The sequence below is a fragment of the Hypoxylon trugodes genome (assembly GCF_022578975.1).
Source record: "Hypoxylon trugodes strain CBS 135444 unplaced genomic scaffold F4822scaffold_2, whole genome shotgun sequence".
Lineage (NCBI taxonomy): Eukaryota > Fungi > Ascomycota > Sordariomycetes > Xylariales > Hypoxylaceae > Hypoxylon > Hypoxylon trugodes.
In genome coordinates, this window is record NW_026250017.1 from 2,146,684 (window position 1) to 2,161,196 (window position 14,513).

General features: G+C 45.7%; 2 protein-coding genes across 2 annotated transcripts; one reads left to right on the forward strand and one right to left on the reverse strand.

The window, feature by feature from the left end:
- Positions 1–8,498: 8,498 nt before the first annotated feature.
- F4822DRAFT_126842 (ras-domain-containing protein) lies at positions 8,499–10,527 on the forward strand. Its single transcript, XM_051452650.1, has 8 exons — positions 8,499–9,088; positions 9,162–9,223; positions 9,369–9,395; positions 9,535–9,614; positions 9,689–9,711; positions 9,794–9,822; positions 9,881–10,138; positions 10,233–10,527. Exons 1-8 carry the CDS (start codon positions 9,057–9,059, stop codon positions 10,418–10,420), a joined length of 699 nt encoding a protein of 232 aa, XP_051318138.1. The 5' UTR covers positions 8,499–9,056; the 3' UTR covers positions 10,421–10,527.
- A 755-nt stretch (positions 10,528–11,282) lies between these two features.
- F4822DRAFT_126975 (WD40 repeat-like protein) lies at positions 11,283–13,304 on the reverse strand. Its single transcript, XM_051452651.1, has 2 exons — positions 12,801–13,304; positions 11,283–12,735 (listed from the first exon to the last, which is right to left on the reverse strand). Exons 1-2 carry the CDS (start codon positions 13,134–13,136, stop codon positions 11,755–11,757), a joined length of 1,317 nt encoding a protein of 438 aa, XP_051318139.1. The 5' UTR covers positions 13,137–13,304; the 3' UTR covers positions 11,283–11,754.
- Between the last annotated feature and the right edge of the window lie 1,209 nt (positions 13,305–14,513).

Here is a 14,513-nt window from a genome sequence, read left to right on the forward strand (position 1 = left end):
ATGCATTGTGTGTTTTAGGAATGGGTCACGGGCGTTTTGGAAGATATTCGGAACGGCAATGTCGAGTAAGCTGGATTCCCGATTTACGAAGCGTTGTCCAATCGATAGGCAGCGGGCCGAAAACCGTCGCATTTACTTTTAATCCTCGAGCGTGGGACTGCTTGGCTAATGGCTGCATATGTACTGGCATTTGCAAATGGGGATGGTGGTCGTGCATGGTTTTTTTAGCGTTGGCGTCGATATTTTCACTACAATGATTCCCCCCTAGCGAACCACCGCGTGGTTCCTAATTGCCTAGGAGTTTAGAGTCATCTCGGTGTTCTATTCAAGACTTGGTCACAGGAGGCATCTATTGGTGTTTGTTTCACTTTACTTTTTCTAGCGGGTCATCAGCATTTGCATTTCTCTATTGCGACCGTTACTTAACGATGTCGTTCCTCTTATTTCCGAACTCGAACGCCGAACAGCCTCCCACTGGATATAATACGAACTATATCCATATTCTCTGGGTCTGCGTTTGCCCAGTTTAGGTCCGGAGGAGCATATAAGGCCAAGGCGACTCGGCTGATGTATTATCTATTTGGTCCCTGTTCTATATCCGCAGCATGGTGAAAAGAAAGAAAAAAAAGACGAATATGTGACACCCGATCTACGACCCAAAAATACACCAAAAATTCAAAATGCGATACCATTCTTTTACGTGCGGCATTGTCCAAAACATACCTTGGCGAAAAAAAGGGGGCAAGGACTGGTGTCAGACGGAGGGAAGGGCATTTTATACACATGGGGTCCTTCATTTCTTTAGGAGCTAGGCCGGCTGGCATTGGTACATTTTGGACGGATACTAGGGCAACTAGCGGTGTCACAAAGCATCTAGCATCTGTAGAGAGGCCGGCATTTGATCTCGGGGGAAAAAAAGGAATGGCCTCTCTGGCACATCGGCATCCCTGATATTTATTAGCATTGATCAGCGTTCTTCCATTCGATCGGCGCATCATCATCTCAAAGAGGTCTCTTCATTTTTTTTCGATGGATTTATCCTCCTTTTTATTAACGCGGGCCGATGGGTTGAGGGAAAATTAGCGAAGGAGTCTCTGAGAACGGGTTTTCATTGAATATTCGTAGGGAACTGAGGCAAAGGCAAGGCAAGGAAAGGTTGGAGACTGGCATAAGGGACAGAGAGCGAGGTCCAACAAGCAAACGAGCGCAAATAAGAGGAAGGGAAAGGGGGGAGTTACGTTTTGCGGGTTTGGGCCATATCCCAATACGCCACGGCCGCCATTGTCTTATTTTCTTTTCTTGCCTCTTGTGTTCCTTTCATATTCTGGCTGACGGAACCCATCAACCACGTTTGGTGTTCACTTATGTGTCTAGGCGAGAAGGGGAGGGGCGCGTGGCGGACTCCTATATCTTTTTTATTTCCTTTTTCCTTGATTCGAATTTTCTGTGTCTGTCACGTAATATAGCTAGCGATTCTTTTAGACGGCCACCTCGATTCACATCCATCGATCTATTATCCATTTATTCGGAAAGGAAGCATCTATCATATCTATTTATATCAATACTTATTCCTATTTGTTCATGAAAATTTTCCTCCCTTGGTCTTCTTGTCTTGCTTGAATAAGTCATCGTTGTCAGCATTTTTGTTGCATATTATATCTCTTCTTTTACTTGACTAAAAAAAATCATCACTATTATTATTACCGAATATTCTAGTTAAGATTTCATGTGTAACAGGCTGGAGACGAGATAAGAGCTATTGGCTGGTTGGTTGGGGTTGGGCTATCCTATCAGGTGTCTAGGGAGTCAGCATAATGGCCGACTGCTCTACATATAAGGAGTTCTTAGCGAGGTTTGGGGGGCGCTGGGCTTGAGCGATGTGTGGGTAGTATTGTTGCATGTACGAACGGGCCGGTATTATTCACTAATTCAGCAGTCACTAGGCGATGGCTTACTTGTTCCTGTATCGACTATGCGGTTGACTATGTATAGTCATAGGTACATACTTAGGTTCTCACGTATTTACTGAATGTCCATGAGATTATACGTCTGGGTACTCATTATACGCTATATGAAATACGCCATCTACTACTCATAGATAGAGTGTGCCTATAATGTTATGCCGCTGACAAGGGGTAGACGGGTCGGGTACCGTCGGGATAGACTTTACCGCGCTGATCTTAATGCCTACGGGAATTCATAAAAGAAAAAAGACACAAGCCCATGTAGTTGAAGTCGTGATAGAGGGGACATGCACAGGGCCGCTTGCGGCGGCGTGGCGGAAATAATGCGATGATCTGATCTTGCTGGCGATGGCGTAGTATCTAGATCTCGCATTGGTTATCTGACCCTAATGTAGGTACTTGATCCGATCGTGGCTTGCTTCTCTGCTTAAAGGTAGTATTGCTTTACTGGGTTATGTTTGGGACCTTTATTACGTTTCGGAGGTTTATACATAGACAGTAATTATGATGGAAGTACGGCATACGCTTTGGTGTTTATGTTGGCGCTGTGTTTTTGCCGTCTACGCTCGGGGTATGGGATAGAAGACAAAAGCCACAGATTGGAGCTATATAGGGTAATGGCTTTCTTTTTCTAGAGATATTATGTTCTCTTATTCTGACCAATACGCCTTTCACTTCCCCACGCGCCTGGCTTCGGGGCGGAGAGACATGCAGCATGTGTTGTCTTTCTACGTCCTCCTAATTCTAATGATGGTGTAGGTCTCCGTCTTAGAGACTGTATTCCCCCAAATATCTACGGTATTGCTTTTCAGTCACATATAAAGAGTATCATTGCTTTTGAATATGTTATCTTCGCTTTGATGGATGGTTGGAATTGATTCGTAATAGAGGTCCGCTGGAAGGGCAGAAGGGTAGACAAAAAGCAATCACAGCTTCATTCGACGTCTCGTGTATCGGCATCGCCCGTGATAGTCGGTCGGCACGCGTCCGCTCGCTCGTAGGTATGTCTCGGCTAGCCTGTATGTCCGATGCAAGATTACTCTTCGTATACCTGATAACGTCGGTGTAATACTCGTTCGTATCGACCCAATACCAAGCTACCTAGGTAGGTATAAGGTGCTGGAAGCGATGCTAGCAAGGTACTGCGAGTTGGGTTTGCTTCGTATCGTTGGTTTCCCCTATGCTAAACTTGGCAAGCTACTCGCTCTGCCTTCGAGGGATTCTTTGGTTAGTCGGACTTGTTTGAAGCTCCGTTCCGAAGCTGTTAGGCTGCAATGTATAGGCTTGCGGAGGATTAGAGCCTTTGGCGGCACAGGTAGGTAGATACTTAGGTACCCAAGGCCTCTAGGCACATCCCCAGAAGAGTGAGCCTCTTCCTACGACTGAATAGAAAATTTTACAGGTGAAGACCCCGACGTATGAAGGATCAGGTAAGAATCAATAATCGCTCCATTAGAAACATAGGCTATGATCGGCTCTGTTGGTAGACAGAGTTGAAGACAAGCCAACGAGTTAGCTGAGGTTAGAAATTTACAGGCAACACAATAGGCATTGAAGGACTTGTGCGAGCTTGCCGCGTGCCTCTTGTGAAACAGCAATGCCCTATTTGGGTCAAATCACACAGCGTAACTGAATGGCCTTGTACGATCTAGGCCACTAACACCTAGTTAAAGTAGGTGATTTAGTAGGTACCTTATAGTGCTACTGGACCCGACGGCTTATAATAGCACAGTTAGTTTGGCAGAGTTTTCAACATTGTCTACGATCTTATACCAAGGAATCAAGCGTCGTCACCAACAACAATTAGGTGATATACTTTCAGGGATCCGCCGATTACAAAATTCAATTCCAAGCTCACCTGCTCTAACATATGGTATTGCCGCCAAGTCGGTAGCGCATTAGATCAATTCATGAAACCAAAGGCAACCCCTGGTATAACGTCGCTCGACTATGAGATCAAAGAAGGTGTCTTAAACCTTATAGACCTTATAGAGTCAGTGCTCTCCGCCACCATGGTGTGATATATCAAGAACAGGGCAAAGTAGTCACGAATCCCTGTTCTAGACCAGGCGATCGGCGACGGCGCAAAAACGTGGATAAGGAAAACGACGACGATTACAACAAGTACGTAAACACCCCACGGAACCATCTAATAGACATAACTACTAAGTAATCACCATTCAAAAGCCAGACGTATCATCCATGGGCGAGCCTGCCAGACTTGCCTTACTCGGCACGAACCGTGATAACCTCTTGGCACGCTGGCACGCAATAGGTTGACTCGCGTGGGGTACTTAAGACAAATGCGAACAAATATAGATCTCTACCATGTATTCGATATAGGACCCTCGGACTTAGAGATCGACGCAAAAAATAGACCTTTCTCCGCGAACAAGGTTGCAACGCGCAACCGGAAGGCTACTGTGTTAGGTAGAGGATCGTACCTCGGTCAAGCAAAACGGTCTAGTACCCCGTGGTTTTGGGGGCTGGGTTTACGTCTACTTGACACGCGGACGGTTGGGATATTCCGCCTATGGAAGGAAAATGCGAACGCGGTATGCGACGTTATCGAAGTTTTTCCGATGTTCGAGAAGGAAACGGTGTCGATGTTGTTGGCATGTGCCCAGCCTTGCGGGAATCTTGCCATATATGGTGCCAACAACAACATCAGCTCGAGTGAGAAAAGAGTCTTCCGCGTGCTTGTATCCTCAAATACCCAAGTAGGAAATATTGAAGTTGGTAGGCAATAATGAGGCAAGGCCTAGTGAGAGGTCTTTAAATGGTAAGTGTTCCTCATTCCCACATCCTACATGAATTATTGGGTGGTGCATATGCCAAAAGGACGCAAATATCTGTGCGTCGTAAACAATGCGGCTTAGGAAGAAGGACGATAGTGTTGCTCTCAGCTATATTGGATTGCTCGCCTCGTCCTACCTCAGCTAGCGAATATCGATAAATTTTCGTAGGATATATGCAGGCTTTGAAGGCTTTCAATCAGGTTAGTTTTCGTCCACGGCGAGGTTCACGAAGTTCCACCGCCGCATTCTTAGTCCTATGGATTGCGCGCTACATGATATGATAGGTAATAGCGGAGCGGATGTGGGACATTGATAGGCGCCGGTCTCTCGAGTCTAGTTCAATCGGAATCCGACCCGTTTGACGGTTCGGAAGCGGGTTCAAAACAGAACACAACTAAACAAGCCATATCCTCGTTCGTGTATGTATACCAAGAATACGAGATTAACGGAATACCTCCGCGCCGAATCTTAGGAGCTAGGGTAAGTTGGGTCGTAGTGTCCATTGGGTTGAGGTTTACTTCTCTAGAATGGGGATTGAATCCAAGATGTGACAACGAATAAAACCTGATGAGACCTTATAAGTATAATAGTTACACTTATTGAGCTGGGTTTTCATTAGTAGCTTCGGGGGGTTGTCAAGTTTCACCTAGCTTGAACGTGGGTAGAGTGGGGGACTTACTATGGCACTAACAAGACTCCGGGGAGCTGGATCGTCTACTTCCGAAGGGGTCGTTTGACAAGGATCTTTCTTGACCTGGCGGTGGAATCCATACCGAGATGTCATAACGCACGTTTGTATGGTATATCTTCCAACAATTGTCGAAGCCGCGGAAGAACTTGAAACGCATGGGCTGCAAGTCGCGCAGCTGGTATCTGTCAGGTGATAACGGTAATGCACAATGCATAGGACCGTTTGTACGTAGGACTAGGACTAGGAGCTCGTAAAAGTGATGGTGGTGTCTTCATCTATTTCTAAGCATCCGATGAAGAAAATGTAGATTGCCCTTTCGGAGGTTAGCCTCGTTTTTCTTGGTCTCGGGGGGACCGTTGAAGCGGGATGGATCACGCAGCTAAGACGCTGGTCCATTTGCTAGATCGGGAAGCCTCGGGATTGGACAGGCAGCTGGACTGCCAAATATTTTCACCGACATACGTATTCGATGATAATGTATTAGCAAATGCGATTTGCACCTTCTAGCCCAACCAGGACGTTGTGCAAGGCTTCGCCGCATTAAGACTCAACCATCGCATCCTCCAGGCATTGGCGGACTTGTACCCGGCGATTTTTCGAATTTCGACTGCCCAATACTACCAGCAGGCTAGCAGAGCTGCAACAACACGGACAGCTGGGCCGTTATAAGGAAACGAGAAACAGAGGAAGAGCAATAGCATCAAAGCACTAAGCGCAAACATCGGCTTGTTCATGCAAGGCCGACCCGTTCATGTTCCTCTACTGGTTCCCCTACTTGGTTAAGCGGTCCAATGATTCACTTGCGACTTTGAGTTGGAGCCCTGCACGAGATCAGATCAAACACAGATGCATACATATTGGCATGTACAATGCAATATGTATGAACTGATAGCATCGGCATCGCGAACGCTTTCATCCCTAGCATCAGTACAGTTTGTTGGTAGGTGGTTTGAAAATAAGAGCGAAGGAAACCCCAGGAAGATTGAGTATCGTATTGTTTTACGTATTGATTTGCAGGTGATTCGAAAGCAACGCCAGAGTTCTTGGAAGGATCTGAGGAAGAATCAATAAGTTGGATGGAAAGGAAGTGGTACTACAGATGAGGATGGGAAGGATAGGATAGGAAAGGAAAGGAATGGAATGAAAGAAACAAAACGTATTAATGCGGCAACGAACTTAAGTCCCTACCTGCGTAACCTTAGATAGGCTCGATCGCCCATCTACATAATGCGACTACCTACCTAGGTAGGTATCTAGGGAAGTAGGGAAGGAAAGGAGGGGGAGGGGCACGATTTAACGTTAGGGACTACATATGTACCTACATGTAGGTATTTACTTGTATGGAAGCGTGCACATGTGTACATATGCGGATACTAATGGGATATGGAGTCGGGAAGAAAAAAGAAAAAAGGCGGGAGGATTCGAAAGAGCCACGAAGAGAAAAAAAAAAAACATCGAAAAAAAGTCGAGAGGAATTCAATTATGGCTTCATCTCTTAACCTATTAGGTCGTCGCGGGGGTTGTACAACAAGCACATGCACTCCAAATCCACGGAGTACTACAGTGATGTACTCATTCATAGTACATTGCACTTGCAGCATGTAGGGTCTGGTCTGCCATGCCATTGCTCATTGCCCATCGGGCAGCGCCTGCGTCTATGTACGGGCTATACGCCCGCCTAAGCATGTCTATCTGCAGGCGCAGGAGAAAGCTAGAAGCTGCATCTGCCGCCATTGCTACCCTACTACGTTATACTAACTGACATGGATAGTGCGCATGTGGATATAGTGGACAAAGTGGATAATGTATACATATTATAGTGGGAGGGATACCTAAGGTTAGGTAGTACTGGCAGTACTAGTAGTACTAGCAGTTAGTACGGTAGTACGACTTACCTAGGAGAGCCTAGGAAGGAAACATCTGAAAGCCTAAACAGCCCAAGGCTCCCTCCCTTCAACCACGATACAACATCAATAGGGTAAACGCGACCGCCCACACTTTCCCATATGTCGCCCACACATGCAAAAGGCGGGCCGACCGTTCGAATCTATCTGTATGATGATACATGTCATATAGAGAGATTATTCACTAAAGAACATGTACCAACAGACCTCCATCGTTCTTGACATAAGAAAACCTTCGCCTCAGAGCTACATGTACATATACATACACATACATACATACATACTACTTGCATCTTGAAGAAGGGAAGGGGGGAACGAACACCAAGACATATAATAATTCCTCGGCTCTCCGTTCCGACATCTCTTATCAAAGATCTCTTCTTCTTTTTTTCCTTTTCCTCTTTTCTATTGGCAGCCTACTGACTACTTTGCTCGATGGCTTCTTGTTTTCAAGCTGTGTTATCTTCCTCGGCTCTTTAAAGATTTAGCCTTCTTTCTATTAATGAATATTTGGTCGTCTAAATTTGAGATCTGTCTATTTACCCATTTATTCTTCCCCCACCAACGAACAAACATCTAGATACAAATCTAAAAAATCAATTGGAACAAATTCAATTCCCACTTACACATTATTTATACCTAGCCTTCCTAGCCTTAGCCTTAAAGACCCAGGTTTAGAGGTCTAGAAAGGTAGCCAGCCTGACCGATCAAATCAATCAGGGTTGCATAAACTTTTTTTTCTTTCCTCATTTTCTCTTCTTGGTTGCGTTGTTGTGCTGGCTGCATACATATGACATCGTTATATACATATGTACATGTATATATATATGTATATTTTGTATGTATAACCCGCATCCGTGCTTTGCTTTGCTTTCCTTAGCTTAGCTGTGTTATGTATGCTGCTGGCTTGTCGCATTTCATCCGCATCTAATTCATATTTATTCCATTATACCCCTCTTTTTTGGCCCCCTAATTCATCGTCAATTCCGAGTTCTACCTACCTTTTTTTACTTGCCTACTTTGCCTACCTAACCTACCTAACTCTATTCAGTACCAGTACCAGTCGACTTACGTAGCTTTGCATAGCTACGTAGCTGATTTCTTGTCCCGCTCTTTCTTCTCACGGGCGTACCGAAGAAAATCGCTGCCTCCGGTTTCCCTTCCCTGGCTCATTCTGGCTCTCGTCTAGTTCCTCACTACAATAGGAAAGGGGCCAGCCGCGTTTTTATTTTTTTCATCGACCCCTCCGCCCCAAACTTCCACCAACGCGGCTCTTTTTTATCGGATAACTATTTCCCCCCCTTGACTTGGCTACCTACCTATACCCATTGGACCTAACCTACCTAGCTAAGCTACCGACGTCAGCTCTCTTGTCTGACGTTATCCCCCGGCCACCCCCTGGGAAGGAAAAAAATACATAAAATAACATTGAAATCCCACCTAGTTGGATGACGATACCTTCGCACAACACGACTAGCTAAAAGAACCACATCCCAGCCGCCACCACCGTTTCGTTATTTGTCGCATCAGTGGCAGATAAACAGATACGGGCTGACGGGCTGTTGGACTTCGCATTCGCATTGTTGGTTAATTCTTTACTTCGGCGCCTCTGATGCGCCTTCGTGAGATTCGGAGCTCCTCGAAGCTAGCTTGGAGCTTTATAAGCTGAAGCTGGAATCAAAAGCTCAAATTCAGAACCATGCCTCCAAGACAGGGTCGTTTTCAACCCGCGTTCGTCTCCCTTCTACCAATTTAACTATTCTTAATTATATTCTTATGTGTTACTATCGTTACTATCATTCAGAGCAGCTGACATTGTCACTTCTTTGTGTAGCCGGGAATTTCATGTTGTTGTGCTGGGTGCAGGTCAGTTTCATCACCACCGCCAGCCCCGGCGTAGTTTCAACTTTTTTTTTTTTCAGGGTCCCCTCGTCTATATCGAGACCTGGTTTTTCCCGATCATTTTTTTTTCTTCCTTCGCTTATGCCTAACCGCCGCTAACAGTGACTAGGCGGTGTCGGGAAGAGTTGTCTTACAGGTAACGTTCCTCCAGAACTCCAAAAATGATTCCGATTGGATTATATCGAAATGGGACAAACCGCGATCTATCCAAATAGCATGCGTCACTATCAATTTAAGGCGCATAATTGCTGATGGGTGTTTTTGATTTGTGATAGCTCAGTTTGTTCATAACGAATGGATTGAGAGTTATGACCCAACCATCGAAGACTCTTACCGGACCCAAGTGGCTGTTGATGTAAGTGCGCTGAGCTTGCCCGTCTATCCGATTGGTTTAGCGACAAAAAATGGCTGCTGACATATCCGGACCAGGGTCGCCAAGTAGTTCTGGAGATGTAAGATTTCACCAACCGCAAATCCGATTCGACTTGTTAATATCAACTTCCCCTCCGGCGCTAGTGCTAATACTTGAGACAGTCTGGATACCGCTGGAACAGAGCAGTTCGGTTGGTCAACTTAGAAAATACGTAACCTATCTGTCTGACCATGCTAACTCGGCTTCAGTTGCCATGCGGGACCTGTACATGAAAACTGGTCAAGGCTTTCTTCTAGTTTTTAGTATTACCTCAGCTTCGTCATTATCCGAGCTAGCGGGGCTCCGCGATGAGATCATCCGCATAAAGGACGACGAGACTGTTCCGATTGTCATATGTGGAAACAAGGCAGATCTAGAAGACCAACGGTCCGTGCCACGTACCAAAGGTTTTCAAATCTCTCAGAGATGGGGCGCGCCGTACTATGAAGCTAGTGCTAGGACGAAGAGTAAGTTTGCATTTACCCACTCACCATCTTTCTCATATATTTTCTCCCTTGTTCTTTATCCATTATTTTTATATTACAAGCTAACATTTCAAAGCAAACGTCGACGAAGTATTTGTCGATTTGTGTAGACAAATGCTCCGAAAAGACGATGCTGGGGAGAATTACCTCGAGGAGCAGGACGACAAATTTGATCCCTATTCCATATCCTACTACAAAAAGCGAAGGAGGAGAAAGGATAAGGACCGAGATTCAAGCCACCGACCTAGATGCGTTATCCTATGATGATTTCTACAGCGTTTGCTCGGGACATATTTTGGGGGGATGCATGCAAAAGCTCATAGGTTTCGATACCATGAAGCGCGCGGTGGCTGAATCCTTTTGAAGCATCTCGACATCATTGAATGCCTATTGGCTAGACGCTCAAGCGCTCATACATCTTTGTACCGGATTTAAGCAGCGTCTTCATTTCAAGCTTCGCTATTCCCGAATAGCTTTTATGTTGGGATTTTTCTTTTTTCAGCAAATAATGGGCGAAAACATTTTCGTATTACTAGAGCGAGCGTTTAGGGATATGGAAGATTTGCATGTTGATCGTATCGCATCGCATCGAAGGCACAGCATTATTAAGCACGGATCGCCGGCGAACTTATCAACTCAAAGTATTATGTTATAGTGGTCTCATAATCTCTGGTACGGGGGACTAGGGTTACTTTGAGTATCTCATGTCGACACTTATGTTTATGTTTTTTTCTTGGGGGTGTTGGTCAAATATTTGAATAAGTGTATTAAGACGGAGCTTCGAAGATCCGAATCGCGCAGGGCAACCTAACCTCAACTTTTTTTACGTTTTCCTGTTTATACTAAGATGCTATTCGCGGGAGACAATCAATGGAAAAAGAGGTGGGAAAAATAGGCAACAGGCATTTTCAACCCGAGATTCTTTCCTATTAGGAATATATATAGGTATATACCCCTCTGACGTCAAAATACTGCTTAACCCTCTTTTGAAATTTTGATCCGACTTAAGAACTTTGAAATCCAAAAAGGGTAACCTGGCACTTAGCTATGATAATTCTAATGCCTCCTAACTTATAACAGTATATTTATTTAGGTCGAGCTAAACCCCAGTTTCTATTTTTATAACGCCAAGAATTTGTTGCTTCGTGCACGTTTGATCGAGACACGGTGAATAAATATCCAGCAAAAAATTAGATCGCGGCTAATGTAGATGTGTGGCGGGTAAAAGTTTATATTTTCTGCCTCGCAGACCGCCAGAGGTCCCTATAAACTGGATAGTGGGGCCAGATGGGTGTAAGGGGGTTGGTTGATGCGGTGAGGCTGGCGATAAGCCTAACGAAAGGCATCGTCTCCTAGACCGCTTGGTGGAGTATGGCCTGACGGACAATTGAGTTGTTCATACTATTGAAGCCTAACGATAGCTCTTGGGTAGCCGCGGTTGGTGTTATCTGGGAACTAGCGATTCCCGTGGGACAGATGGTTACCAAGCGGCAAAGCATTTCGGTAGAATGATTAAGTTAGGTTTACGGGTGCCACTCGTGGCATAAGAATAGCGCGGCAGTACTGTGTAACCAGGAAGGGACGGTGAACTAGATATTTCAAGCATTGACGGATTTAGCTTCGAGATACCGCTGCATTGTCTTCTTTTGAAGAGCACGTTGTTCGTTCACGACCTCCCATAGCTCCTCATTTTCTTTCTTTAGTTCCTGATCCCCTACGGCGTCCTCCGCTGGGGCTTGGAAGGCGAGGATGGCTTGTTCCAACACATCGGGTGGAAGTCCGTTGGATTTCAACATCTTGCTAAACCTGGTCTCCTCTGCCATGTCAGAATCTAGCTGGGAAGTGAAATTATAGCTCCGACTTCCTAAAAATGGCTTCACGACTACGACGGGTTTGGTAGGTCGTGGAGATGGGAGTGGCGAGATGAAGACAATGTTTGTAACCGAAGCATTGAGATTCGCCAACTCGGTAGAGTCGGCGCGGCTACTCAAATCCCATCGGAGGATCTGACCTTGTGGATGGCCCGATATCAAAACTGTGCCATCGTAACTTACGGCCATGCACGCTGCGGGTCCTGCTTCCTGAGGCGCGGCGCCGAAAGCGGAGGACACCTGAATAGCCGTCGAGCTCTCCGCGCTCTGTGGGCCAACCAACGCTTTATCGGCGAATAAGTCGACTGCATACAATGAACCATCATCAGATGAAACGTAGATCGCCCGTGCACAAGGATCGAGTGATAGACACAAGGGTGCGCTCGGAAACAGCAAAGTCCGAAGTGCTACGCCGAGTTGGTAGTTCCAGATGATACATGATTTGTCCTTGCTTGCGGAGACGCATATGTTGGTGTCCGGATTCACACTTTGGCCCACGGCAAGGGACGTAATAGCGGCTCTGTGATTCGATAACGTCTCCTGTGGCTCGTGCTCGATAGTTGTGTCGAGCTCCAACAGGTGGGGGATGGACCAGACGTGAAGATTGGAGTCGTCGGATCCTGTGATCAGGTGGTAGGGTGTGGCTGCGATGCAGGTCACGGCTTGGACGTGACATGCAGGAGTAGTCACTTGCCTACCAGTGCAGACCTATTGGAGAATTAATAAGCTGTAGCGGGGAGAAAAATTGTGTTTCTTATATCGGATAAACTAACCTCCCATATAATGAGTCTCCCCTCTTGAGTACCTAGAAACAAAACATCATCTTGTAAAGTGACGCTTTGTATCCGTTCTGGAAACGTGACTAGGGCTTCCTGATTCCCCTTGGCTCTTGAATAGACATGCACCGTTGATTTCTCATCCTGTGCCGCAAACACATGTGTCTCACTCACAGCTAAACAACTTTGAGGAGCGGAGCTCTTCTTGAAAGTGTTTGTAGTGGAATGACTAGGATGAAGCGTATGTTCGTAGATTCCAGCATCCTTTGAGATGGCTGTATTGTTGGCCAAAGGCAGCCCAGCCACGGAAACAAAGTAAGTTTCGGTCAACATCGTGGCTTATTCATCAACTACCAACCCCCTATACTCGACTATTGGTATGGAGTATTGAGCGCCTCTTTAAGATGCTAGTTGACAAGGTACATAGCCTATTAATAGGCGAATTACCATAGGCTCTTCAGGATTGGTTAGATCTTGTATACCGTTCTGGGTATCTGGTCTGGGAATAGTGGATTCGACGATTTGGTTCACCGTAGCTTCATATGATGCTGTATACTTTTTTTCGATGCTTGTATGTTTTGTCATTTGTTTTATTTTTTCTCTTGCTATCCCCACAAAATCCTATTTGTAGAGCAGAGCTTTTTTTCTTTGGTTTGACAGATCCACTAACATGCAGGTCGTGCGTGGCTTTCGGGTGGGGCCGGCTATGCGGCGTAGCCTCACGAGCTTGGCGTTAGAGGCTCAGCAGGGGTTTGCGGGGTTGACTTGGTTGACTTGCCCAGCAGCTCAAGTGTTTCTGCTAGGTACCTTTGTTAGAGAGCACCTTCTATTCTTGAGTCTAGAATTCTGGAGTTACACACCGCGGTTCCTGCCTTTTGTTTTACCTGGAAGCAACCCTTCCTAGGTAAGGTTCGCCCATACATGTGTAGGCAAGGAAGCGGATCTCCACGATGTATGCAGATTGATACTTCCACCCTAAGAGGTATGTTATGTACTGTACATGCAGACATGTACGTAGTAGATTCATCTGCAGGTGCGACAAGAAGTAAGTGCGATACCACGAGATTATACTATTAACATTAAGTTTGTTAAGTTTCTTGCTAAATCGGATAGTCAAGTAATTTATTCCAACTTCATCATTTCTCACCTTTGCCACCATCTCATCATGAATATCAATTTAGCTAATTGAGGCAAGTCTACCGTGAGAACTTCAAATAGCTCCCTCGACTATCTACATTATGTTCCAGATTTACATAACCCCTCCTCAGTTTACACAATCCACACCTACATAACCTTGGAACTCCAAACATTCATCATGTACGGCACACCGACCGGGTCACTGCATGTCTTGGACTTGTCGAGATGCAAGGCGGGAACTCGTAAATCGGGAGCTAGAGAGCTCCAATTTTATCCCCTCTTTGGTGATCAGTCGAAAAAAAACTGCTGTTATCCTGCCGTTCATATATCCTTATTGGATATTGTTTATTCCTCTTCCCGACAACGGTTTTGTTTCTCGGAGGCGGTAACACCTTAGCTCTACCCTGGCTATCTTAACGTAGCCAAGCTGCATCACGCTAAATCCTTCAACTGGCGATAGTCGCTTGCAAGTACGCCTGGGTGCCCCGGGCGTCCAATCCGACTCAACGCCCCTTCAGCCTCGAAAACGGGGTGGAACCTGAACTGCACAATGATGCATACATTGTGCGATAC